The 27,993-nt window shown below is 45.3% G+C and overlaps 2 protein-coding genes across 2 annotated transcripts in view; both read left to right on the forward strand.

Annotated features, from left to right (window-relative positions):
- Positions 1-3,454, forward strand: part of LOC133540361 (aerolysin-like protein) — a 7,483-nt gene extending 4,029 nt beyond the window's left edge. Inside the window, exon 3 of the mRNA XM_061882881.1 lies at positions 2,776-3,454. Within this exon, the coding sequence (XP_061738865.1) occupies positions 2,776-3,246 (471 nt within the window). The 3' untranslated portion in view covers positions 3,247-3,454. The remainder of the gene's footprint in view (positions 1-2,775) is intronic.
- The window catches only part of LOC133540363 (aerolysin-like protein), a 24,761-nt gene extending 4,023 nt beyond the window's left edge, over positions 1-20,738 (forward strand). Inside the window, exons 2-4 of the mRNA XM_061882882.1 lie at positions 13,302-13,412; positions 16,620-17,112; positions 20,019-20,738. Of these exons, the coding sequence (XP_061738866.1) occupies positions 16,630-17,112; positions 20,019-20,489 (954 nt within the window). The 5' untranslated portion in view covers positions 13,302-13,412; positions 16,620-16,629 and the 3' untranslated portion in view covers positions 20,490-20,738. The remainder of the gene's footprint in view (positions 1-13,301; positions 13,413-16,619; positions 17,113-20,018) is intronic.
- The last annotated feature ends 7,255 nt before the right edge of the window (positions 20,739-27,993 follow it).

A 27,993-nucleotide genomic window follows, 5' to 3' on the forward strand; every position in this document is an offset into this window, starting at 1 on the left:
TAAGAACAAGTATATACATTAGAAATACATTTGATTATTTACAGTAGGTTATTTACAATCCGGGGAGATGGGATGTGAATGGAGGAGGGTATTAGTAAAGGATTGAAGTTGCCTGGAGGTGTTGTTTTAGAGCGGTTTTGAAGGAATATAGAGATGCACTTACTTTTATACCTGTTGGGAGTGCATTCCACATTGATGTGGCATAGAAAGAGAATGAGTTAAGACCTTTGTTAGATCAGAATCTGGGTTTAACGTGGTTTGTGGAGCTCCCCCTGGTGTTGTGGTTAGGGTGGTCATTTACGTTCTGGAAGTAGTTTGACGTGTACTTCGATATCTGGGAAGTGTGGTGGATTTTATAGACAAGGCTCAGTGCAAGTTGTTTGACTCTGTCCTCCACCCTGAGCCAGCACACTTTGGAGAAGTGGGTTGGAGTGAGGTGTGATCTGGGGTGGAGGTCTAAAAGTAACCGGACTAGTTTATTTTGGGATGTTTGGAGTCTAGATTTGAGGGTTTTGGAGATGCTGGGGTACCAGGAGGTGCAAGCGTAATCGAAAAAGGGTTGAACGAGAGTTCCCGCTAGAATCTTCAAGGTGCTTTTGTTGACCAGAGAGGAGATTCTGGAGAGGAATCTCGTTGTTTGATATTTTCTGTACTGTTTATAAAGATGTTTTTGTGTTGCCTAAACAATACGCATTGTTTTGTTTTTTTCTGTGTTTGTTCGTTTGTTTGGGGGCTGGTTGTTTTCTCCAGTTCAACAAAGAATACATAAAATCGGTGTCTTACCACAATGGTGTTGTGGTTATGGCGGTCATTTACGTTAAGGAAGTAGTTTGACGTGTACTTCGGTATCAGGGAGGTGTAGCGGATTTTATAGACAAGGCTCAGTGCAAGTTGTTTGACTCTGTCGTCCACCCTGAGCCAGCACACTTTGGAGAAGTGGGTTGGAGTGAGGTGTGATCTGGGGTGGAGGTCTAAAAGTAGCTTGTTCTGGGATGTTTGGAGTCTAGATTTGAGGGTTTTGGAGGTGCTGGGGTACCAGGAGGTGCAAGCGTAATCGAAAAAGGGTTGAATGAGAGTTCCCGCTAGAATCTTCAAGGTGCTTTTGTTGACCAGAGAGGAGATTCTGGAGAGGAATCTCGTTCTTTGATATTTTCTGTACTGTTTATAAAGATGTTTTTGTGTTGCCTAAACAATACGCATTGTTTTGTTTTTTTCTGTGTTTGTTTGTTTGGGGGCTGGTTGTTTCCTCCAGGTCAACAAAGAATACATCAAATCGGTGTCTTACCACAATGGTGTTGTGGTTAGGGTGGTCATTTACGTTAAGGAAGTAGTTTGACGTGTACTTCGGTATCAGGGAGGTGTAGCGGATTTTATAGACAAGGCTCAGTGCAAGTTGTTTGACTCTGTCCTCCACCCTGAGCCAGCACACTTTGGAGAAGTGGGTTGGAGTGAGGTGTGATCTGGGGTGGAGGTCTAAAAGTAGCTTGTTCTGGGATGTTTGGAGTCTAGATTTGAGGGTTTTGGAGGTGCTGGGGTACCAGGAGGTGCAAGCGTAATCGAAAAAGGGTTGAACGAGAGTTCCCGCTAGAATCTTCAAGGTGCTTTTGTTGACCAGAGAGGAGATTCTGGAGAGGAATCTCGTTCTTTGATATTTTCTGTACTGTTTATAAAGATGTTTTTGTGTTGCCTAAACAATACGCATTGTTTTGTTTTTTTCTGTGTTTGTTTGTTTGGGGGCTGGTTGTTTCCTCCAGGTCAACAAAGAATACATCAAATCGGTGTCTTACCACAATGGTGTTGTGGTTAGGGTGGTCATTTACGTTAAGGAAGTAGTTTGACGTGTACTTCGGTATCAGGGAGGTGTAGCGGATTTTATAGACAAGGCTCAGTGCAAGTTGTTTGACTCTGTCCTCCACCCTGAGCCAGCACACTTTGGAGAAGTGGGTTGGAGTGAGGTGTGATCTGGGGTGGAGGTCTAAAAGTAGCTTGTTCTGGGATGTTTGGAGTCTAGATTTGAGGGTTTTGGAGGTGCTGGGGTACCAGGAGGTGCAAGCGTAATCGAAAAAGGGTTGAACGAGAGTTCCCGCTAGAATCTTCAAGGTGCTTTTGTTGACCAGAGAGGAGATTCTGGAGAGGAATCTCGTTCTTTGATATTTTCTGTACTGTTTATAAAGATGTTTTTGTGTTGCCTGAACAATACGCACTGTTTTGTGTTTTTCTGTGTTTGTTCGTTTGTTTGGGGGCTGGTTGTTTCCTCCAGGTCAACAAAGAATACATCAAATCGGTGTCTTACCACAATGGTGTTGTGGTTAGGGTGGTCATTTACGTTCTGGAAGTAGTTTGACGTGTACTTCGGTATCAGGGAGGTGTGGCGGATTTTATAGACTAGGCTCAGTGCAAGTTGTTTGACTCTGTCCTCCACCCTGAGCCAGCACACTTTGGAGAAGTGGGTTGTAGTGAGGTGTGATCTGGGGTGGAGGTCTAAAAGTAACCGGACTAGCTTGTTCTGGGATGTTTGGAGTCTAGATTTGAGGGTTTTGGAGGTGCTGGGGTACCAGGAGGTGCAAGCGTAATCGAAAAAGGGTTGAACGAGAGTTCCTGCTAGAATCTTCAAGGTGCTTTTGTTGACCAGAGAGGAGATTCTGGAGAGGAATCTCATCCTTTGATATTTTCTGTACTGTTTATAAAGATGTTTTTGTGTTGCCTAAACAATACGCATTGTTTTGTTTTTTTCTGTGTTTGTTCGTTTGTTTGGGGGCTGGTTGTTTCCTCCAGGTCAACAAAGAATACATCAAATCGGTGTCTTACCACAACGACACTAGTGCGGTTCAGGAGCAGAAATGTTCGTACAGCAGATCTGTGACCAAGTCTAACACCTGGAGCACCACCACGAAGATTGAGTCCACCGTCAGCATGACCGTTTCAGCTGGGATCCCAGATCTGGTGGAGGTGTCTAGTGGGTTCAGCCTGACCGTGGGAGCTGAGCAGTCCTCCGCAATGACCCACGAGGAGACCATAACAGAATCTGATGAGATCAACGTGAAGGTCCCGGCAGGAAAGACCGTGAGCGTGGAGTTGTCAGTGGGACGAGCAGTCATCGACCTGGAGTACAGGGCCAAAGTGAAAATCACATGCCTGAACGGCAGCGAGCTGGTCTTCGATTCCACTGGCAACTACAATGGTGTGGCTTACACTGCAGTGAATGTAAAAACCACTGAGTCTGATAAAGTTATGAATGTTGAATAAGATCAAAGTTTCAATATTCATTGCGTGACATTAATTTGATAGCTAATGCAGAGTCATGTGGTCTTGCTAAATAAATCACATTGTTTAACCTTTTAATCTTACCGTGCCCTATTTTAATAATCATTGCATAACATTGTATGCCAATGCGGAGTCATGTGAACTTGCTAAATAAATCATTGTCACAAATAAATAAAGCATCATAAACCTGCTTGTGTTTCCATCTTTGGCCTGGTGAAAAAAAATCGAGCACTTAGGCGTGGAGATTGTTTCTACAAACATTTGTGGAAGAATGGGCCGCTCTCAGTGATTTCCAGCGATTGGCCAAAGAATGGTCCAAGGTGCCGTACCCAGGGAACAAGGGAGCATCGACCCCACGCAAGCAGGTGGGCCAGCGACAGGAGCCCCAGGACATAAACAGAAGACAAGGCACGGGAGAAGCAGGAGACAACCAGCCACCGAGAGACCATACCCCACGCAGGCAGAACGACTTCCTACAAGCAACCGGGGCCCCACGAGGACTAACCCCCTCCAGGAGAGCAAGGCAGGTGAAGTGCTTGTTTGCACCTCACTTTTTACATTAATGTCGTATTTGTATTATTTATTTGTTGAAAAGCAACAGCCAAACTGGCAGGTAAATCTACTGATGATTACACGTTATGTTTTCTACCAATATTGTATTATTTTACGTTGAAAACAAAAGCAGGAGTGGCAGGTGACTCTAATGTTAAAATGTTAAAAACACTGGAGCTAACAGAAAGGCCAAACAAAAGTGCTAGCATGGAAAGCAAGGAAAATGAAGGGAAACACAAACAGTTGGCACAAAGGCACAAAAGGAGAAAACAACACAATCAGCATGAGAGCTAGAAATCAGCTAAAAGCAGCGCGAGAGCTGGCGAGTAGTATTAAGGAAAGCAAGTCTTCAGCTGTTGCATGTGTGCAAATTAGAGTCCGAGAATGAATGAACAGAAAGGGCTGGCTTATATAATGATGGTGATTAGTAAAAAAAAGGTGTGCGGCTGGAAACCACGGCAGGTGAAAATAATACGTTGCTGATGAGCATCGTGCGTTGCGGTGGAGATGTAGTCAAACTCTCATGAGACACACTTTAGTGAGTGAGTGAATTGTATTTATATAGCGCTTTTCTCTAGTGACTGAAAGCACTTTACATAGTGAAACCCAATATCTAAGTTACATTTAAACCAGCGTGGTTGGCACTGGGAGCAGGTGGGTAAAGTGTCTTGCCCAAGGACACAACGGCAGAACCTGCAACCCCCAAGTTGCTGGCACGGCCGCCCTACCAACCGAGCTATACCGCCCCCTTTACCTTTGGTCGTGTAGATATATTTATTGTATCGGCAGCATCGTAAATGTGCTGCCGCTCGACACACAGATTGAACTCATGACCCCGGAACAGGAAACATAGGTGTCAGGTAACACAGAGGTAAACACTGCCCTCTAATGGAGACAATGAGTAAGTGCGTACAACAGTACAACACGTAACAGTTGCTATGGAAATCGTTTTGGGATCAAAGCGTTCTAAAAAAATAATATCGACCCTGAATTGTATCGGCAACAACAAATTCAGTGTGTATATATATATATATATATATATAAAACAACAACAAAAACCAACACCAAATTTAGTATATATATATATATATATATATATATATATATATATATATATATATATATATTTATATATATATCTATCAATCAATCAATCAATGTTTACTTATATAGCCCTAAATCACTAGTGTCTCAAAGGGCTGCACAAACCACTACGACATCCTCGGTAGGCCCACATAAGGGCAAGGAAAACTCACACCCAGTGGGACGTCGGTGACAATGATGACTATGAGAACCTTGGAGAGGAGGAAAGCAATGGATGTCGAGCGGGTCTAATATAATACTGTGAAAGTTCAATCCATAATGGATCCACCACAGTCGCGAGAGTCCAGTCCAAAGCGGATCCAACACAGCAGCGAGAGTCCCGTTCACAGCGGAGCCAGCAGGAAACCATCCCAAGCGGAGGCGGATCAGCAGCGCGGAGATGTCCCCAGCCGATGCACAGGCAAGCAGTACATGGCCACCGGATCGGACCGGACCCCCTCCACAAGGGAGAGTGGGACATAGGAGAAAAAGAAAAGAAATGGCAGATCAACTGGTCTAAAAAGGGAGTCTATTTAAAGGCTAGAGTATACAAATGAGTTTTAAGGTGAGACTTAAATATATATATATAAAACAACAACAAAAACCAACAACAAATTTAGTATATATATATATATATATATATATATATATATATATATATATATATATATATATATATATATATATATATATACACATATATATACAGTTGTGATCAAAATTATTCAACCCCCACACAATTTTGGTGTTTTAGCAAGTTGGACATTTATTCCGTATTTTGTTTATAGTCATATCAAATAAAGATGTGTCAAATAGACAAATGCAACTTAAATTGTAACACTGTATTTTATAAAATACCAAAAAAGGACATTTTTCTTAATATCTCATTGACAAAATGATTCAACCCCCAAGTTCCATGCATCTTTAGTACTTAGTAGAACAGCCTTTGGCAGTAATGACATCCTTCAAAGGTGATACATAAGCGGACACAAGCTTCTTGCAACCATCTACAGGTATTTTAGCCCATTCCTCTTGGGCAAAGGCCTCCAGTTCTTTCATATTCTTGGGCTTGCGTGCTGCAACTGCCTTCTTCAAGTCCCACCACAGCTTTTCTAGAGGATTTAGGTCTGGCGACTGTGAAGGCCACTCCAGAGTCTTCCAGCCCTTCTTCTGCAACCACTCTGATGTTGATTTGGAGGTATGCTTGGGATCGATGTCCTGTTGGAAGGTCCAACGTCTCCCAAGCCTCAGCTTCGTCACTGACTTCGTGACATTTGCAGCTAATATATCCTGCTAGGAAATAGAATTCATAATGCCTTGAACGTGCTGGAGATTCCCCGGTACCTGAGGCAGAGAAACAGCCCCAGAGCATGATTGACCCCCCACCATGCTTAACAGTAGGCAAGGTGTTCTTCTCTTTGTAAGCTTCATTTTTTCCCCCTCCCCACATAACGTTGATTCATAGGCCCAAAGAGTTCCACTTTTGTCTCATCACTCCATAGAACAGTTTCCCAAAACCTTTGGGGTTCGTCCAGATGATTTTTGGCATACTGGAGTCTATTTTTCTTGTCCCTGGTAGTCAGAAGTGGGGTGCACCTGGGAGTTCTGGCATGGAGGCCTTCATCTCGTAGTGCGCGCCTTATTGTCTGGGACGAAACCTGCGTTCCCCCCTCTGCAATGTCCTGTTATAGTTCCTCAGATGTTACCCGGGGGTTTTTCACCACTGTATGTTTCAAATACCAGACAGCAGTTGCACACAGCATCCTCTTTCTACCACGCCCAGGTAGTGTTTCCACTGTGCCTTTAGCTTTCAACTTGCGAATTACGCTCCCAACTGTGTCTCCTGGAATGTGTAATGTCTTTGCTATTTTCTTATATTTATATCCTTTCTTATGAAGAGAAATTACCTCCTCTCTTGACTTCTTTGACCACTCCCTGGACTTCACCATGTTGCAAATACACCATGGACCATCTACAAGAAGCCGGGCGTCACAGTCTTTTTCAATCAGTTTAATTGTTGCTCGTTATGGTTCTAATCACATCTACAGGTGTTTTCTACACCTGATTGAAAATACCTTTTTCAAAGTCTGTTCTTAAGAGTTATGATCTTCAAGGGGTTGAATACGGGAACTTCCTGTGTGGAGTTTGCATGTTCTCCCCGTGAATGCGTGGGTTCCCTCCGGGTACTCCGGCTTCCTCCCACTTCCAAAGACATGCACCTGGGGATAGGTTGATTGGCAACACTAAATTGGCCCTAGTGTGTGAATGTGAGTGTGAATGCCATCCATCCATCCATCATCTTCCGCTTATCCGAGGTCGGGTCGCGGGGGCAGCAGCCTAAGCAGGGAAGCCCAGACTTCCCTATCTCCAGCCACTTCGTCTAGCTCTTCCCGGGGGATCCCGAGGCGTTCCCAGGCCAGCCGGGAGACATAGTCTTCCCAACGTGTCCTGGGTCTTCCCCGTGGCCTCCTACCAGCTGGACGTGCCCTAAACACCTCCCTAGGGAGGCGTTCGGGTGGCATCCTGACCAGATGCCCGAACCACCTCATCTGGCTCCTCTCGATGTGGAGGAGCAGCGGCTTTACGTTGAGCTCCTACCGGATGGCAGAGCTTCTCACCCTATCTCTAAGGGAGAGCCCCGCCACCCGGCGGAGGAAACTCATTTCGGCCGCTTGTACCCGTGTTCTTATCCTTTCGGTCATGACCCAAAGCTCATGACCATAGGTGAGGATGGGAACGTAGATCGACCGGTAAATTGAGAGCTTTGCCTTCCGGCTCAGCTCCTTCTTCACCACAACGGATCGATACAACGTCCGCATTACTGAAGACGCCGCACCGATCCGCCTGTCGATCTCACCATCCACTCTTCCCCCACTCGTGAACAAGACTCCTAGGTACTTGAACTCCTCCACTTGGGGCATGGTCTCCTCCCCAACCCGGAGATGGCACCATGGACTCGGACTTGGAGGTGCTGATTCTCATTCCGGTCGCTTCACACTCGGCTGCGAACCGATCCAGTGAGAGCTGAAGATCCCGGCCAGATGAAGCCATCAGGACTACATCATCTGCAAAAAGCAGAGACCTAATCCCGTGGCCACCAAACCGAAACCCCTCAACGCCTTGGCTGCGCCTAGAAATTCTGTCCATAAAAGTTATGAACAGAATGGGTGACAAAGGACAGCCTTGGCGGAGTCCAACCCTCACTGGAAATGTGTCCGACTTACTGCCAGCAATGCGGACCAAGCTCTGACACTGATCATACAGGGAGCGGACTGCCACAATAAGACAGTCCGATACCCCATACTCTCTGAGCACTCCGCATAGGACTTCCCGAGGGACACGGTCGAATGCCTTCTCCAAGTCCACAAAGCACATGTAGACTGGTTGGGCAAACTCCCATGCACCCTCAAGAACCCTGCCGAGAGTATAGAGCTGGTCCACAGTTCCACGACCAGGACGAAAACCACACTGTTCCTCCTGAATCCGAGGTTCGACTATCCGGCGAAGCCTCCTCTCCAGTACACCTGAATAAACCTTACCGGGAAGGCTGAGGAGTGTGATCCCACGATAGTTGGAACACACCCCCCGGGTCCCCCTTCTTAAAGAGAGGGACCACCACCCCAGTCTGCCAATCCAGAGGTACCGCCCCCGATGTCCACGCGATGCTGCAGAGTCTTGTCAACCAAGACAGCCCCACAGCATCCAGAGCCTTAAGGAACTCCGGGCGGATCTCATCCACCCCCGGGGCCTTGCCGCCGAGGAGCTTTTTAACTACCTCAGCAACCTCAGCCCCAGAAATAGGAGAGTCCACTACAGATTCCCCAGGCACCGCTTCCTCAAAGAAAGACGTGTTGGTGGGAATGAGGAGGTCTTCGAAGTATTCCCTCCACCGATCCACAACATCCGCAGTCGAAGTCAGCAGAACACCATCCGCACCATACACGGTGTTGATAGTGCACTGCTTCCCCTTCCTGAGGCGCCGTATGATGGTCCAGAATCGCTTCGAAGCCGTCCGGAAGTCGTTTTCCATGGCTTCCCCGAACTCTTCCCATGTCCGAGTTTTTGCCTCCGCGACCGCTAAAGCTGCACACCGCTTGGCCCGTCGGTACCCGTCCACTGCCTCCGGAGTCCTATGAGCCAAAAGAACCCGATAGGACTCCTTCTTCAGCTTGACGGCATCCCTCACTGCTGGTGTCCACCAACGGGTTCTGGGATTACCGCCACGACAGGCACCAACAACCTTGCGGCCACAGCTCCAATCAGCCGCCTCGACAATAGAGGTTCGGAACATGGTCCACTCGGACTCAATGTCCCGCACCTCCCTCGTGACATGTTCAAAGTTCTCCCGGAGGTGTGAATTGAAACTCTCTCTGACAGGAGACTCTGCCAGACGTTCCCAGCAGACCCTCACAATGCGTTTGGGCCTGCCAGGTCTGTCTGGCATCCTCCCCCACCATCGCAGCCAACTCACCACCAGGTGGTGATCGGTAGAAAGCTCCGCCCCTCTCTTCACCCGAGTGTCCAAGACATAAGGCCGCAAATCCGATGACACAACTACAAAGTCGATCATGGAACTGCGGCCTAGGGTGTCCTGGTGCCAAGTGCACATATGGACACCCTTATGTTTGAACATGGTGTTTGTTATGGACAATCCGTGACGAGCACAAAAGTCCAATAACAAAACACCACTCGGGTTTAGATCCGGGCGACCATTCTTCCCAATCACGCCTCTCCAGGTTTCACTGTCGTTGCCAACATGAGCGTTGAAGTCTCCCAGTAGGACAAGGGAATCACCCGGAGGAGCACTTTCCAGTACTCCCTCGAGTGTACCCAAAAAGGGTGGGTATTCTGAACTGCTGTTTGGTGCGTAAGCACAAACAACAGTCAGGACCCGTCCCCCCACCCGAAGGCGAAGGGAAGCTACCCTCTCGTCCACTGGGTTGAACTCAAACGTGCAGTCTTTGAGCCGGGGGGCAACGAGAATTGCCACCCCAGCCCGTCGCCTCTCACTGCCGGCAACGCCAGAGTGGAAGAGGGTCCAGTCCCTCTCGAGAGAACTGGTTCCAGAGCCCTTGCTGTGCGTCGAGGTGAGTCCGACTATATCCAGCCGGAACTTCTCTACCTCGCGCACTAGCTCAGGCTCCTTCCCCCCCAGTGAGGTGACGTTCCACGTCCCAAGAGCTAGCTTCTGTAGCCGAGGATCGGACCGCCAAGTGCCCTGCCTTCGGCTGCCGCCCAGCTCACAATGCACCCGACCTCTATGGCCCCTCCTATGAGTGGTGAGCCCATTGGAGGGATGACCCACGTTGCCTCTTCGGGCTGTGCCCGGTCGGGCCCCATGGGGACAGGCCCGACCACCAGGCGCTCGCCATCGTGCCCCAACTCCGGGCCTGGCTCCAGAGCGGGGCCCCGGTGACCCACGTCCGGGCGAGGGAAATCTGGGTTCATTTTGTTGTAATTCCATAGAAGTCTTTGAGCTGCTCTTTGTCTGATCACTCACCTAGGACCTGTTTGTCTTGGGAGACCCTACCAGGGGGCATGAAAGCCCCCAGACAACATAGCTCCTAGGATCATTGGGACACGCAAACTCCTCTACCACGGTAAGGTAGCAGCTCAGAGAGGAGTGTGAATGTTGTCTGTCTATCTGTGTTGGCCCTGCGATGAGGTGGCGACTTGTCCAGGGTGTACCCCGCCTTCCGCCCGATTGTAGCTGAGATAGGCGCCAGCGCCCCCCGCGATCCCAAAAGGGATTAAGCGGTAGAAAATGGATGGATGGATGGATGGATATAAACAAAATACAAACCTCCACTGTGTGCGATGGAATGCGCCGTAGAGGTGTCAGTTCATCAGATCTTGGACAGCCACAGGAAGGACCTTATCAGGACCCGAAATCTACAAGCGGAGAGGAGGCAAACCGGACACCGCTCCAAGCACTGTTTAGTTTGAACCGTTCATGACCCAGTGCAGCAGCTGTTTATGACCCCTCCCCTTAGAAGCAGCTGCAGCTATGTAATCAATAAATGTCCAAATAAATGAGGAGGCGTGTGGAGCTTGTTCCTCAGAGCGGCAGGGTGACACTGTACGAGGGTGCAAGTCGACGCGCTCTCCTCATGAGCTAAATTGAATCCTGTCTCCGTTTGATTCCTTGCTTCTTGTCTTGTTTAATAAATAGTTTGGTGTTTGAACCTGACAATTTTCATGACTATTTACATTGTAGATTGTCACGTCAAAACTATGAATGAACACATGTGGAGTTATGTACTTAACAAAAAAAGAGGAAATAACTGAAGACATGTTTTATATTGTAGTTTCTTCAAAATAGCCGCCCGTTGCTCTGATTACTGATTTGCACACTCTTGGCATTCTCTCCATGAGATTCAAGATATAGTCACCTGAAATGGTTTTCACTTCACAGGTGTCATAGTTTTAAAACCTTCAGTAACAATCTTCAAGGTAAATAGTCTTGAAAATAAAGAAAACACATTGAAATGAAAAGGTGTGCCCAAACTTTTGGACGGTACTGTACGTATTTATATATACTTATAATTATTTTAGTTTTTCACTATGCTACACTTCTGTTAGTGTATGTAAAAGCCAGCACTAAAACAACTAAATCAATTCCCGTCATATCAATTCCTAGATATGGTCGTAATTATTTTAAGTGCACTACGCATAATAAACACAACATTATTAATATTGCTACTACGGATAATTTGATCAAAAGTTCTCTAAATCAGTCCACTACCTATAATATAGGTTTTTTAAACATAAGATCATTGTCTCCCAAAACGTTGTTAGTTAATGAGGTCATCAGAGACAACAACCTTAACGTCATCGGTCTCAGCGAAACCTGGCTTAAACCAGACGACTTTTTTGCGCTAAATGAGGCATCTCCTCCTAACTTTACACATGCGCATATTGCCCGTCCCCTTAAAAGGGGTGGGGGGGTCGCACTAATATACAACCAAAACTTTAACCTGAGTCCTAACCTTCAGTAACAATCTTGAAGGTAAATAGTCTTGAAAATAAAGAAAACACATTGAAATGAAAAGGTGTGTCCAAACCTTTGGCCTGTACTGTACGTATTTATATATACTTATAATTATTTTAGTTTTTCGCTATGCTACACCACTGTTAGTGTATGTAAAAACCAGCACTAAAACAACTAAATAAAAGTCCATTCCATCCAACATCCATATTGATATTGCACACTATAAATGTGAATCTGTTTAGATTTACCTTTTTCTTGCCCACATTTTTTAGATAGGTAGGTAGGTCTTTATTGTCATTGCAACAAGTACAACAAAACTTTGTTTTCAGCACAAACCTGTTCAAGATTAGACAAACAAACAGTGTACAGGGTTACAGAACAAGAACGCTGATGGGTCGCCATAAGGCGCCCCGTAAAAGATGGGAAAAAGGTAAACGCTGGGGAAGGTTGAGTAAAAAAATACAATCCAGACTGGGCTCCTAAGGGGACCCAGTTCGGAGTGAGAAAAAAACCTCTATAGCAAAGCACATATACATATTACAACATACATCTCGAGATATCTAGCAACAGAGGGAAGGTAGTTCAAGGTCATGGTGGTAGGCCACAGCTCTCAGGCGCTGACCATCCATTCATCACCCCTATGGGATTGCGTCGAGGGCGTTGGATTGGGGGACAGGAGGGTGTATGTGTGGCGTAAATAATAGATGTTCTATTACTTGGTATATGTGTGGTCTTATTATGTAGAAATGATTTACTTAAAGTTTGTATAGGCTCCACCACCCCCCGAGATCCCCAAAGGGGATAGAAAATGGATGGATGGGTCTTTTTAGCTACTTGTCTTTTTCGTTGACTCGGGCAAATGTAAAAAAAAAAAAATAAAGAGTCTAATGTCTCAAAGGAATCTGCTTAAGTTAACTTAGGTGAACTCTGTGGAGACTCCAAAAAAAATATTTTGATAAGAGGCCTCTCAAATGTTGGTTGTTTCAGTCAAGACTTGTCCAATTGGACTCCATCCAGACCAATCACATTCAGAAGAATCTCAGGTCATTTCACAATACCAACATCAATGCCTTTAAAACCGTGGACCATCAGTAGTCTGACTACAGAGTCCCTGCACTTCTGACCGGTCTGATATCACCTGTCCACTCTTCAACTTGTGAGTATGCACATCTGGTCTTAGATGTTACATAGTCTGTTCTTGACATAACTCTTTCTACATCTACTCTGGTATGGTTTTATATTTGTGCAATCAGTCCATCAAATTCACAAACAATGTATCGGACTTCTTATTCAACAAGAACGTCAGATGATTAGACTTGTCTCATTTATTTACTAGTAAATCCTGATCTGCTTTGTTCATCCTCAACAACTGGAGGTGAGTTCTAATGCATGTTAACCCTCTTCTTTCTAGAAACAGGTGAGTCCTTCACCTGACAAGCCACATCTAGAGAAGAATCTCCACATTACAGAACCTAAGCTGTCACTGCTTTCTTGGTTTGTGTGTTTCTGGGGTATCAGGAAGGTGAGTAGAATAGAATAGCTTTATGGTCATTGCACTTCAAACAGTGCAACACAATTGGTTTGAAGTCCAACTGTCCAAAGGTATACCTGTATCTCACCTTTTTTGTAAGGGGCGCTGGAAGTTGGCAGACCCGTCAGCGGAAATCACGGGCGACAGGCTGGGGTGGCAATTCTTGTTGCCCCCAGGCTTAAACTGGCATTTCCGGGTGTTGTTGTTGTCCCTTGGCATAGTAGAGTTTGAACGTGCCCTTACAGATGTAGCGACAAACTGTAATTAAAGCTGCAAGCAGCGTTGGTCGGGTCCGCCTTTGGCTGCTGCCCCCGAGACCCACGTCCGGATAAGCGTTAGAAGACGCCTTGGAGCCACTATTTTGAGAATCTAATGCATTGTGAAAGTAATGCAGTTGTTGTATTGAAGTGAAAATATCAAACTTCCTGTTGATTTTTGCTAAAGTATGTAATTATTAAAATGTAGGGCTAAGTGAGACCTACATAGTGGTTTTTGTTTCATGTCTCTCTGACATTCCTACCGGAAGTTACAAGCAGTTTTGTCTGTGTTTTCTTCCTAGGAGCAGTTTGTCAGTGTTGTATTCCTAGGGGAGCGGTAGAGCGCAATTTTGAGTTTTGAGGTTAGGTTTTTTCATCAGATCGCAATTTTTGCCAGACCTGATGTGTGTGTCAAGTTTGGTGGGTTTAGAAGCATTTTAAGGGGGTCAAATAACAGCTCATTTTTTAGGAGACTTTGCAAAGGGGTTCTTTGAAGGCTCGTAAAATCAAAACCTGAAAACTTATCAAAACTCTGTTCTATACTTTTAATCAGAAGGGTTCAATCTCTCTCCTGTGTGAGTTTGAAGCCAAAACAACAAACGCACTCAGAAGAGATAATGTTTGAAGAAAGGTGACCGTTTTTTACAGAACTTTTGTTTTGAAGGGGGGATTGCAAACTTCCTGTTGATTTGTGTTGGGGGTTGTCAATCTATGAAATGTAGGTCTAAGCAAGACCTACATAGAGGTTTTTGTTTCATGTCTCTCCGATATTCTTACCGGAAGTTACAAGCAGTTTTGTCTGTGTTTTCTTCCTAGGAGCAGTTTTCTCAGTGTTTTATTAAAAAATAGCGCTAGAGCGCAATTTTGAGTTTTGGGGTTTGGTTTTTTCATTAGATCGCAATATTCTCCAGTCCTTATGTGTGCGCCAAGTTTGGTGACTTTTGAAGCATTTTAATGGTCAAATTACAGCGCAAAGAGGCAAAAATTGCATTTTTTGTGAACATTTTATTTTGAAGGGGTTTTTGCCAACTTCCTGTAGATTTTTGCTGAAAGAAGTGAGTGTATGAAAATTGGATCTAAGTCAGACCTACATAGGAGTTTTTGTTTCATGTCGCTATGACATTCCTAACAGAAGTTACATGCAGTTTTGTCCGTAATTTTTTCCTAGGGGGCGCTAGAGCGTAATTTTCATTTTGGGGGATTGGTTGCTTAATATGTCGGGAAGGGCTATACCGACGTGTGTGTCAAATTTGGTGAGTTTTGAAACATGTTAAGGGGGTCAAATTACAGCGCGTAGGTGCGGAATAATAATAAAACACAGCAGTTTCAATAGGGCCTGTGGACCCTAATTACTAACAGGAGATTTCTGAAGTGTTCCTGAGACCATGTGGTGATATCCTTTACACACTGATGTCGATTTTTGAAGCAGTACCGTCTGAGAGATCGAAGGCCACGGGCATTGCCGCTAACGTGCAGTGATTTCTTCAGATTTTCTGAACCTTTTGATGACATTACGGACCATAGATGATGAAATCCTTAATTTCCTTGCAATAGCTTGTGAAGAAATGTTGTTCTTAAACTGTTGGACAGGGGTGCTCACACTTTTTCTGCGGGCGAGCTACTTTTCAATTGACCAAGTCGAGGAGATCTACCTCATTCTTATTTATAATTTATATTTATTTATTTATGAAAGAGACATTTTGGTTTACAACTTAATGGTGTTTAATGATAATACAAGCATGTTGAACACACATAGGTTCCTTTCTTTCATGAAGACAAGAATTTACAGTGGGGCAAAAAAGTATTTAGTCAGCCAGCGATTGTGCAAGTTCTCCCACTTAAAATGATGACAGAGGTCTGTGATTTTCATCATAGGTACACTTCAACTGTGAGAGACAGAATTGTAGGAATTTTAAAGAATGTATTTGTAAATTATGGTGGAAAATAAGTATTTGGTCAACCATTCAAAGCTCTCACTGATGGAAGGAGGTTTTGGCTCAAAATCTCACGATACATGGCCCCATTCATTCTTTCCTTAACACGGATCAATCGTCCTGTCCCCTTAGCAGAAAAACAGCCCCAAAGCATGATGTTTCCACCCCCATGCTTCACAGTAGGTGTGGTGTTCTTGGGATGCAACTCAGTATTCTTCTTCCTCCAAACACGACGAGTTGAGTTTATACCAAAAGGTTCTATTTTGGTTTCATCTGACCACATGACATTCTCCCAATCCTCTGCTGTATCATCCATGTATCCATTTTGGTATAAACTCAACTCCTCGTTTTGGTTTTGGGTTTTGTACATCTTAAACACTGAAGACGTCTTCAGTAATGCGGACGTTGTACCGATCCGTTGTGGTGAAGAAGGAGCTGAGCCGGAAGGCAAAGCTCTCAATTTACCGGTCGATCTACGTTCCCATCCTTACCTATGGTCATGAGCTTTGGGTCATGACCGAAAGGATAAGATCACGGGTTCAAGCGGCCGAGATGAGTTTCCTCTGCCGGGTGGCGGGTCTCTCCCTTAGAGATAGGGTGAGAAGCTCTGCCATCCGGGAGGAACTCAAAGTAAAGCCGCTGCTCCTTCACATCGAGAGGAGCCAGATGAGGTGGTTCGGGCATCTGGTCAGGATGCCACCCGAACGCCTCCCGAGGGAGGTGTTTAGGGCACGTCCAACCGATAGGAGGCCACGGAGAAGACCCAGGACACGTTGGGTAGACTATGTCTCCCGTCTGGCCTGGGAACACCTCGGGATCCCCCGGGAAGAGCTAGACGAAGTGGCTGGGGAGAGGGAAGTCTGGGCTTCCCCGCTTAGGCTGTTGCCCCCGCGACCCGACCTTGGATAAGCGGAAGAAGATGGATGGATGCATGGACATCTTAAACACTCTTCTGCAGATCTTCAGGAAGTCCAGTTTTGTGAATATATTGAACATTTCTGTTGCAGGTCAATAAACATGGCGACTACACTTGATACTATTGGTGGAAATGGAGGCAGTTCCTTTTCTTTGACCGGTCGTGACAACGGTGCCACTCTCAAGAAGATTGGAGTGGCAGTGGCTGGCTGGCAGATCAAAGCCGTGCGGGCTGAACTGACCGACGGGCGTGTGAAGACTTTTGGAGAATCCCACACTTTCAGTGAGTTCACATTCAAACTTGGCGAGCGCATCACCAAGCTGTCCCTGTGGGGGAACGGTTTCGGGTCTCGTCTGGGTGGCATCAGGTTCTGGACGAGTTCTGGACGCGAGTTCTTTGCGCATCAGACCGAGTACCCCCTGAAGACCGAGTACTCTATCAACGTGGGGTCAGGAGTCTGCCTGGGGGTGCAGGGGAAGGCTGGCTCAGACATCGACCACATGGGGTTCCTCTTCATCAATGCCATCAAGTCGTCTGTGCTAACCGACATGACCTATCCCAGCCTGGCCATGTACACTCCTCAGGTGAGTGGTTTTGATTGATTGATTGAAACTTTTATTAGTAGATTGCACTGTACAGTACATATTCCGTACAATTGACCACTAAATGGTAACACCCGAATAGGTTTTTCAATTTGTTTAAGTCGGGGTCCACGTTAATCAATTCATGGTACAAATATATACTATCAGCATAATACAGTCATCACACAAGTTAATCATCATAGTATGTACATTGAATTATTGACATTATTTACAATCAGACAGTGTAGACAAACAGTGAAGGTCTTACTTAGTAGGATATGTACAGCCGGCAGAGAACATAGTGAGTTCAGATAGCATAAGAAAAAGTAAATACGTTAGAAGTACATTTGATTATTTACATTAGGTTATTTACAATCTAGGGAGATGGGATGTGACTGGAGGAGGGTATTAGTAAAGGGTTGAAGTTGCCTGGAGGTGTTGTTTTAGAGCGCTTTTGAAGGAATATAGAGATGCACTTACTTTTATACCTGTTGAGAGTGCATTCCACATTGATGTGGCATAGAAAGAGAATGAGTTAAGACCTTTGTTAGATCAGAATCTGGGTTTAACGTGGTTTGTGGAGCTCCCCCTGGTGTTGTGGTTAGGGTGGTCATTTACGTTCTGGAAGTAGTTTGACATGTACTTCGGTATCAAGGAGGTGTAGCGGATTTTATAGACTAGGCTCAGTGCAAGTTGTTTGACTCTGTCCTCCACCCTGAGCCAGCACACTTTAGAGAAGTGGGTTGTAGTGAGGTGTGATCTGGGGTGGAGGTCTAAAAGTAACCGGACTAGCTTGTTCTGGGATGTTTGGAGTCTAGATTTGAGGGTTTTGGAGGTGCTGGGGTACCAGGAGGTGCATGCGTAATCAAAGAAGGGTTGAATGAGAGTTCCCGCTAGAATCTTCAAGGTGCTTTTGTTGACCAGAGAGGAGATTCTGTAGAGGAATCTCGTTCTTTGGTTGACCTTTTTGATTACCTTGGTTGCCATTTTATCACAGGAAAGATTAGCCTCTAGAATGGAACCTAGGTAGGTGATCTCATCTCTCCTTTTGATAACAATGTCACCCACCTTTATAGTGAAGCCACCGACTTTCTTAAGTTTGATATGGGACCCGAATAAGATGGATTTCATTTTACCTAAGTGTATGGATAGCTTGTTGTCAGCGAACCAGGTGCAAACATTAAGGAGTTCAGCACTGAGGATTTGTTCCACCTGTGACTTGTCCTTGCCGGATACCAGCAGGGCCGAGTAATCCACGAACAGGAACAATTCACAGTCGCATGCTGATGGCATGTCATTCACGTATATTAGGAACAGTAAAGGTCCTAGTATACTCCCCTGAGGGACTCCACAGCTTACTGAGAGGGGAGGGGACACGGTGCCGTTGACCTCTACCACCTGTTTCCTCCCCTCCAAGTAAGATTGCATCCAGCTCTGAGTTTATCCAACAGTATAGCGTGGTTAACGGTGTCAAAGGCCTTCTGAATGTCCAGCATGACCATGCCGCAGTATTTGCCCGCGTCCACCTCATGTTTGATGTGGTCCCTCAGAAAGAGAAGGCATGTGTCAGTGGAGTGGTTAGTTCTGAAGCCGGATTGGAATTTGTACATTAGTTTATTAAAGTTGGTACTACGTCTGAATCAACTGAGTAAGAATATGGAAAGAGCAAAACTACTCAGGCAAATCATATTTTTGATATAGAGGGTAGATGCCCATATCTGCTGTACAGATTTACTTTACAAAAGAGAAGTGTGGGATACTTCTCTTGTTGCCATGTTTGTATTCGACTTTATTAAGTGGATTTGTATTATTATTTGGTGCCACCGGGCCGGAGCATGAAGGGATAGAAAGAGAAAATGCGTGCGTTCCCTCCGGGGACTCGGACTTCCTTCCACCTCCAAAGACATGCACCTGGGGAGAGGTTGATTGGCAACGATAATAATTGGCCCGAGTGTGTGAATGTGAGTCAATCAATCAATCAATCAATGTTTATTAATATAGCCCCAAATCGCAAATGTCTCAAAGGACTGCACAAATCATTACGACTACGACATCCTCGGAAGAACCCACAAAAGGGCAAGGAAAACTCACATTCAGTGGGACGCCAGTGACAATGCTGACTATGAGAAACCTTGGAGAGGACCTCAGATGTGGGCAACACCCCCCCCCCCCTCTAGGGGACCGAAAGCAATGGATGTCGAGCGGGTCTAACATGATACTGTGAAAGTTCAATCCATAGTGGCTCCAACACAGCCGCGAGAATTCAGTTCAAAGTGGATCCAAGACAGCAGCGAGAGTCCCGTCCACAGGAAACCATCTCAAGCGGAGGCGGATCAGCAGCGTAGAGATGTCCCCAACCGATACACAGGCGAGCGGTCCATCCTGGGTCCCGACGAGCGGTCCATCCTGGGTCTCGACTCTGGACAGCCAGTACTTCATCCTTGGTCATCGGACCGGACCCCCTCCACGAGGGAGGGGGGGACATAGGAGAAAAAAGAAAAGAAGCGGCAGATCAACTGGTCTAAAAAGGAGGTCTATTTAAAGGCTAGAGTATACAGATGAGTTTTAAGGTGAGACTTAAATGGTGTGAATGTTGTCTGTCTCTGTTGGCCCTGCGATGAGGTGGCGACAGTCTTGTATTTTTATTTAATTACAATAGGTCAGTAAAACAATGTCATATTCCAAAATCCTCCCCCGGGGGATTGAAGTCTAAATGTTAAGGTCATCACAAACAAACAGCGAAATATCAAAGCATTATTTTTAAACTCTCATTCGCTTAATTACTTTAAAAATTAGTTGATATTTTCTGTATTGTTTATAAAGATGTTTTTTTGTTGCCTAAACAATACGCATTGTTCTGTGTTTTTCTGTGTTTCTTCGTTTGTTTGGGGGCTGGTTGTTTCCTCCAGGTCAAGAAGGAATACATCAAATCGGTGTCTTACCACAACGACACTAGTGCGGTTCAGGAGCAGAAATGCTCGTACAGCAGATCTGTGACCAAGTCTAACACCTGGAGCACCACCACGAAGATTGAGTCCACCGTCAGCATGACCGTTTCAGCAGGGATCCCAGATCTGGTGGAGGTGTCTAGTGGGTTTAGCCTGACCGTGGGAGCTGAGCAGTCCTCTGCAATGACCCATGAGGAAACTGTAACAGAATCAGATGAGATCAACGTGAAGGTCCCGCCAGGAAAGACCGTGAGCGTGGAGTTGTCAGTGGGACGAGCAGTCATCGACCTGGAGTACAGGGCCAAAGTGAAAATCACATGCCTGAACGGCAGCCAGCTGGTCTTCAATTCCACTGGCAACTACACTAGTGTGGCTTACACTGCAGTGAATGTAAAAACCACCGAGTCTGATAAAGTTATGAATGTTGAATAAGATGCATCGACATCTTTCTGTGCATGGTTTAAATATTCATTGCATGACATTGATTTGATCGCTAAGGCAGAGCCATGTGGTCTTGCTAAATAAATCAGTCCGTCTCCCTGATCACAATGTTTAACGTTTTAATCTTACAGCGCACAATTTTAATATTCATTGCATATCATCGATTTGTATGCCAATGCGGAGTCATGTGAACTTGCTAAATGAATGATTGGCACAGATAAATAAAGCATCATAAACATGCTTGTGTTTCCATCTTTAAATCTTGTGGTTTTCAGCTCCTTTCAATGGTAACAGATACAGGTAACACAAAATCAACTCTGACAATAATCACAGTAACCAACCTCGCAAACACAAGAACATGCCATAATAATTATCATAGCAACATAATGTAAACAGCCTTCCCGTTAAGGTCTATTCAGGTCTACTGGAAAGGAGGCTACGTCGAATAGTCGAACCTCGGATTCAGGAAGTTGTGGTTGTGAAAATGTGGACCAACTCTTTACTCTCGGCAAGATCCTTGAGGGTTCATGGGAGTTTGCCCAACCAGTCTACATGTGTTTTGTGGACTTGAAGAAGGCATTTGACCATGTCCCTACGGAAGTCCTGTGGAGAGTAGTCAGTGAGTATGGGGTATCGGACCCCTTGATTGTGACGGTCCACTCCCTGTGTGATCAGTGTCAGTGCTTGGTTCGCATTGCCGGCAGTAAGTTAGGGTTGGACTCTGCTAGGGCTGCCCTGTGTCAGCAATTCTGTTCATAACTTTTATGAATAGAATTTGTAGACGCAATCAGGGCGTTGAGGGGATCCGCTTTGGTGGCTGCAGGATTGGGTCTCTGATTGAAAGAGTCCATGGTTCTCTCCCAAAAAGTCCTGCTCCAAGTGAAAGTCTTTAAGTACCTTGCAGTCTTTTTCACGAGTGAGGGAAGAGTGGATCGAGAAATCGACAGGCGAATACATGCAACGTCTGCAGTGATGCGGACCCTGTATCAGTCAGTCGTAGTTAAGAAAGAGCTAGACCGGAAAGCATAGCTCTCAAGTTTGTCCCTATCCTCACCCAGGGGCGTCACTAGACCTAATACTGTACTGGGGCACACCTGGGGCACAAATAATTCATGTGAGCGTGCAAAGCGCATAAGCAAAAACATTTTTAGCACTTATTTATCATAAAAAATACATAAATAGTGCTTTAAACTATGGGAAGGAGTCAAGAGGAGAAAGCTGTTGGGCATGGAGGCAGTTCAAATCAGCTTCATATTACGCTCCACTTATGATGTCCTTCCCTCCCCCTCCAACCTCAAACAGTGGTATGGAGAGGACCCCACATGCCCCCTCTGTCCATCTCCAGCTAACCTCAAACACATTCTCGTTGGCTGCAAGACAAGTCTCTCACAAGGGCGCTACACCTGGCGGCACAACCAGGTTCTGAAGTGCCTAGCAGCCACGTTAGAGGCAAGAAGAGCTAAGATCAATGCCCTGCCCCTGCCAAAAGTACATCCTACAGCCACAAGAGAGTTCATCCGAGAAGGTGCAGAGTCCACCAAAGGCCATAGACCAGACATAGGCCAGCTCGGAAGGGCTCGTGACTGGAAAATGGCGGTGGATCTTGATCAAAAGCTCTGCTTTCCTTCAGAGATAGCCATGTCAAACCTCAGACCAGATCTTGTGCTCTGGTCCTCCTCACTGCATATTGTGTATATAATAGAACTCACGGTTCCCTGGGAGGCTGCTGTGGAGGAGGCATTCGAACGCAAAAGCCTTAAGTACACCGAACTGGCAGCTGATGCTGAGCAGAATGGATGGAAAGCCAAGGTCTGCCCAGTGGAAGTTGGCTGCAGAGGTTTTGTGGGCCAGAGAACAATCAGGCTGCTGAAAGACATCGGAGTTCGAGGCCAAACCCTGCGAAACACCATCAAAGCCCTCTCAGGAGCAGCAGAGACAGCCAGTCGGTGGCTGTGGGTGAAGAGGAGAGACACCATCTGGGGATCTAGTAAGACCTACATCACATAATGGTTAAAAGCAGAGGGGGGGCTCACCTGGGACGCCAGGTGTTGCCGATGAGCCCTCCGGAGGTGTCGTGGGCCTATCATTGAAACGCCGGTGAAGGAGGGTGCCCACCTGATGACCCCAATGAAGCTGACAACCATTCTCCTTCCTCCTCTCTGACCCCCATCTTGCAATCCCACCCAACCAGGTCCAACACCACAACAGCTCTGAGGCAGCGCTGAAGGAGATAGCCTATTATTTCCACTCTACTCAGGTTATTTTCTATTATGGGATTGTTCTATCTAGTCCTATCTGGGTATTATCTTCGACCCAACTCTCTCCTTTGAGTCACACATTAAAAGCGTTACTAAAACGGCCTTCTTTCATCTCCGTAATATCGCTAAAATTCGCTCCATTTTGTCCACTAAAGACGCCGAGATCATTATCCATGTGTTTGTTACGCCTCGTCTCGATTACTGTAACGTATTATTTTCGGGTCTCCCCATGTCTAGCATTAAAAGATTACAGTTGGTACAAAATGCGGCTGCTAGACTTTTGACAAGAACAAGAAAGTTTGAACACATTACGCCTGTACTGGCTCACCTGCACTGGCTTCCTGTGCACTTAAGATGTGACTTTATGGTTTTACTACTTACGTATAAAATACTACACGGTCTAGCTCCAGCCTATCTTGCCGATTGTATTGTACCATATGTCCCGGCAAGAAATCTGCGTTCAAAAGACTCCGGCTTATTAGTGATTCCTAGAGCCCAAAAAAAGTCTGCGGGCTACAAAGCGTTTTCCGTTGGGGCTCCAGTACTCTGGAATGCCCTCCCGGTAACAGTTCGAGATGCTACCTCAGTAGAAGCATTTAAGTCTCACCTTAAAACTCATCTGTATACTGTAGCCTTTAAATAGACCTTCTTTTTAGACCAGTTGATCTGCCGCTTCTTTTCTTTTTTTCTCCTATGTCCCCCCCTCCCTTGTGGAGGGGGTCCGGTCCGATGACCATGGATGAAGTACTGGCTGTCCAGAGTCGAGACCCAGGATGGACCGCTCGTCGGGACCCAGGATGGACCGCTCGCCTGTGTATCGGTTGGGGACATCTCTACGCTGCTGATCCGCCTCCGCTTGAGATGGTTTCCTGTGGACGGGACTCTCGCTGCTGTCTTGGATCCACTTTAACTGAACTCTCGCGGCTGTGTTGGAGCCACTATGGATTGAACTTTCACAGTATCATGTTAGACCCGCTCGACATCCATTGCTTTCGGTCCCCTAGAGGGGGGGGTTGCCCACATCTGAGGTCCTCTCCAAGGTTTCTCATAGTCAGCATTGTCACTGGCAGCCCACTGGATGTGAATTCTCCCTGCCCACTGGGTGTGAGTTTTCCTTGCCCTTTTGTGGGTTCTTCCGAGGATGTTGTAGTCGTAATGATTTGTGCAGTCCTTTGAGACATTTGTGATTTGGGGCTATATAAATAAACATTGATTGATTGATTGATTGATTGATTGAAATCATATCAGATGATGTTGTATGGATCTTTGATTAACCACCTGAAATTAACTAATGCATTTGACCTACTTGTGCACTTTTTTACTCCAGACTTCTAAACTGCTACTGGTAAAAGCAAAAAGGAAGAGCAGTGAATCTTTTTGAAATATATATTGCAGTAATCATCTGCAAATTTAACATCTACAATAGTAAAACAAAAAATAAATCACTCCTACATCTCTGGGTTCTTTTATATTATTTAATTTCCATTTATGGCAATGTGGCTAATCCTATTTCAGATACACAAAACTATAAAATATACATAAAACAATAAAGCCACAGAATAAATGAACAACTGTTGTGTGTCTGTTCAGGGAATCATTTTTTGAGAAGTAAACTGGAACGTCTCGTTTTCATTTTTGCAAAGTGGTCAATCACTCTGGACAGACATGGAAATATTACAGTAACTGTTACACAGTTGACCAGTGCTTCCCAACTGCTGGGTTGTGACATAAAAGTGGATTGTGTGTCATTTTCAGTGAGTCGCAGTCACATGTGTGCATGGAAAAAAAAAAGTTTAGGGAGAAAAAAATCAAATTTTCTGGCAACAAAACCAGATATTTTTAGCCATTTTTCTAGTGACTATTAGTGAGTATTTTAGCAAAAGGCAAACCGACCAAAAAGTTGGAGGAGGACTCAGGACAGACATGGAAATATATTTTTTTTAAATCTAAACGGGGCAACAAAACCCGATATTTTCAGCCATATTTCTGAAAACAAATACAGAAATGTTACTATTTTTTCCGGAAACAAAACCAGATGCTTTAGCTGTAGCCATTTTTCTGGCGACAAAACAAGATTATTTTAATCAAAGTCGCACCGATTAACAGGACAAGTCTACTGTGCTATTTTTCTGTGAAATAAACTTGAATGATTTAAAAATTTGGCTCACGACTTGATGATATGGGAAGATATTTTTCTTCCTGAAGATAAACCATTTGAGAAGCACTCAACTCACACATGCTTACTCCAAATCATCATTGATGCAGAACCAGCAGACAATAACCAACATTATGTTTCATCTTCATTGACAGCTCGTACAGCAAATGAATATGTTTGTCTTGATACAAGGAATAACGTTAGCTAACTTAGCACCAACTTAAGACAATGATGTTTCCTAGCTAGCTAGGTCTTCACTTACTGCTGCGGGCGAATAACTTTCTTAAATCCATCTAGGAGTTACAGTTTGGGTCAAATCAAAATCAAAATAATGTAATTAACAAATTGTTGTTGGCTAACGTTACCTACCTCAGCAGTGATTCTCATCCTCTCTCTCTCAACTGAAGTCTCGATCCACACGTGAATAAATTACCATATTAATTAGCCATGTGCCGGGTTGGGGAGGAAACCCTGCCCCAAGTGGAGGAGTTCAAGTACCTAGGAGTCTTGTTCACGAGCGAGGGAAGAGTGGATCGTGAGATCGACAGGCGGATCGGTGCGGTGTCTTCAGTAATGCGGACGTTGTACCGATCCGTTGTGGTGAAGAAGGAGCTGAGCCGGAAGGCAAAACTCTCAATTTACCGGACGATCTACGTTCCCATCCTCACCTTTGGTCATGAGCTTCGGGTTTTTATCGAAAGGATAAGATCACGGGTACAAGCGACCCAATGAGTTTGGGTCTCTCCCTTAGAGATAGGGTGAGAAGCTCTGCCATCCGGGAGGAACTCAAAGTAAAGCCGCTGCTCCTTCACATCGAGAGGAGCCAGATGAGGTGGTTCGGGAAATCTGGTCAGGATGCCACCCGAACGCCTCCCTAGGGAGGTGTTTAGGGCACGTCCAACCGGTAGGAGGCCACGGGGAAGACCCAGGACACGTTGGGAAGACTATGTCTCCCGGCTGGCCTGGGAACGCCTCGAGATCCCCTGGGCGACCGGACCTCGGATAAGCGGAAGATGATGGATGGATGGATGGATTAGCCATGTGCTCATTGTTACGTGGAGTGAATACAGTAGCAATCAATTACCATACTAAGTAGTATGTGCGCTCTTGTCTATGTTATGTAGACTTAAAACTCTGAAGTGTTTTTTTTTAAATTGGTGACATTTTTACTGGGGCACTGAAGATCAACAGTGGGGCACGTGCCCCAGTGAAATCTGTCTGGCGACGCCCCTGTCCTCACCTACGGACGTGAACTTTGGAGTTAGGAACAAAAGGAAAAGATCACGGGAACGAGCGGCCGTAATACGTTTGATAAGCGGAAGAAGATGGATGCAAGTATTCAATACAATACAGTGTAATTATAAAAGAATATTCCTAGTCTACATCATATTCAGTGCGAGGTGTAGCTTCACCCGTCACCGGTGTGATTGATTTTTTTGGAGCTAAAATAGCACCAAGTATCATTTGCACTGCAACATTTCACACCTCTGATACAGATTCGCTTCAGAATAAATTTAGCTTTACGCCAGGTGCAAAGTAGCAATGATATGCTAAGTGTAAAAAAGTCAATTGCGCTGGTTGCAAGATAGGGCCCTTACCCATTACAGTGTACTTTCTCTGCGATTGAAGTTAACAAGGTATGCCGCGACCCCGAAAGGGAATAAGCGGTAGAAAATGGATGGATGGATGGAGAGAAAGTGCTGAAAAAAATGGCTGATTGTTTTGGAAAACTCCTTTACGGACTTCTTAAGCCGGCCGTCTAGCGCCACAAGTGTTGTATTGTTGTAGTACGTGGACCAACCCAAGTTCAATGTTTCGTTACTTTCCACCATGTTGGACCCGCGCCGAACCGGATTAGGTTTTAAAAATGTTTACGGGTCACAAATTCCATTTGATTGTTTTAGAGCAGGGGTGCCCATTACGTCGATCGCGAGCTACCAGTCGACCGCGGGGGGTGTGTCAGTCGATCTCCAGCCAGGCTTTTAAAAAAAATAGACCTAAAAATGAGTGATCATCAATCTTCACCAAGACGTCACTTAAATGACATTCACGGTACCGGAGGGTCTTGTGAGATGACGCTGGCTGCTGCAAGATCATTATTATGAAAATATGACCGAGAGGAAGGCGAGAAACACTTTTTATTTCAACAGACTCTCGCGCCGTCCCTTCCGTCAAAACTCTAAAGGCCGACTGCACATTTCCTATCTTCACAATAAAAGCCCTGCTTCATGCTGCCTGCGCTAACTAAATACAGAGTCTCGGAAAACTGGCGTGCACAAGCGATCCCTCGGAAAGCTGGCGTGCACATCACTTGTGCACGCCAGCTTTCCGAGACTCTTATTTTGTTAGCGCAGGCAGCATGAAGCAGGGCTTTTATTGTGAAGATGGAAATGTGCAGTCAGCCTTTAGAGTTTTGACGGAAGGGACGGCGCGAAAGTCTATTGAAATAAAAAGTTTTTCTCGCCTTCCTCTCTGTCATTTTTTCATAATAATGAACTGGCAGCAGCCAGCATCATCTCACAAGACCCTCGGGTGCCGTGAATGTCAATCAAGCAAGCTACAGAATTTGCCGCCAATGTTTTTCTTGTAAAGTGTATGGAAGCTGGATGAATTAGATGCCAAAAACCAACCACTTTCATGTGGTATTGTACAGAAAAGACAACTTTTTTTCTCCTCCATTTGAAAATGTGGGCGTTATCATCATTACTGTCTGATTCCAATCAATGCGAGTCATCAGAATCAGGTAATACACCAACTTATATTCTTGTCTTCGTGAAAGAAAGACATCTATATGTGTTACACAAGCTTGTATTATCATAAAAACACATTTAACTTGTTTACAAAAATGTCTCTTTCATAAATAAATAAATATAAATGATATATATAAATGAGGTAGATCCCCTCGAGTTGGTCAATTGAAAAGTAGCTCGCCTGCAGAAAAAGTGTGGGCACCCCTGTTTTAGAGTATGGACCTCACTGAGTAGAGAGTAACAACCTAGCCTATGTACTTAAACAGTATGTTATCTCTTGTATTTACATCGTTCCGGACCTATGAACCGTAGCCTCACCCAATGGTTCTGAT

This window comes from Nerophis ophidion, linkage group LG22 (genome assembly GCF_033978795.1).
Source record: "Nerophis ophidion isolate RoL-2023_Sa linkage group LG22, RoL_Noph_v1.0, whole genome shotgun sequence".
Lineage (NCBI taxonomy): Eukaryota > Metazoa > Chordata > Actinopteri > Syngnathiformes > Syngnathidae > Nerophis > Nerophis ophidion.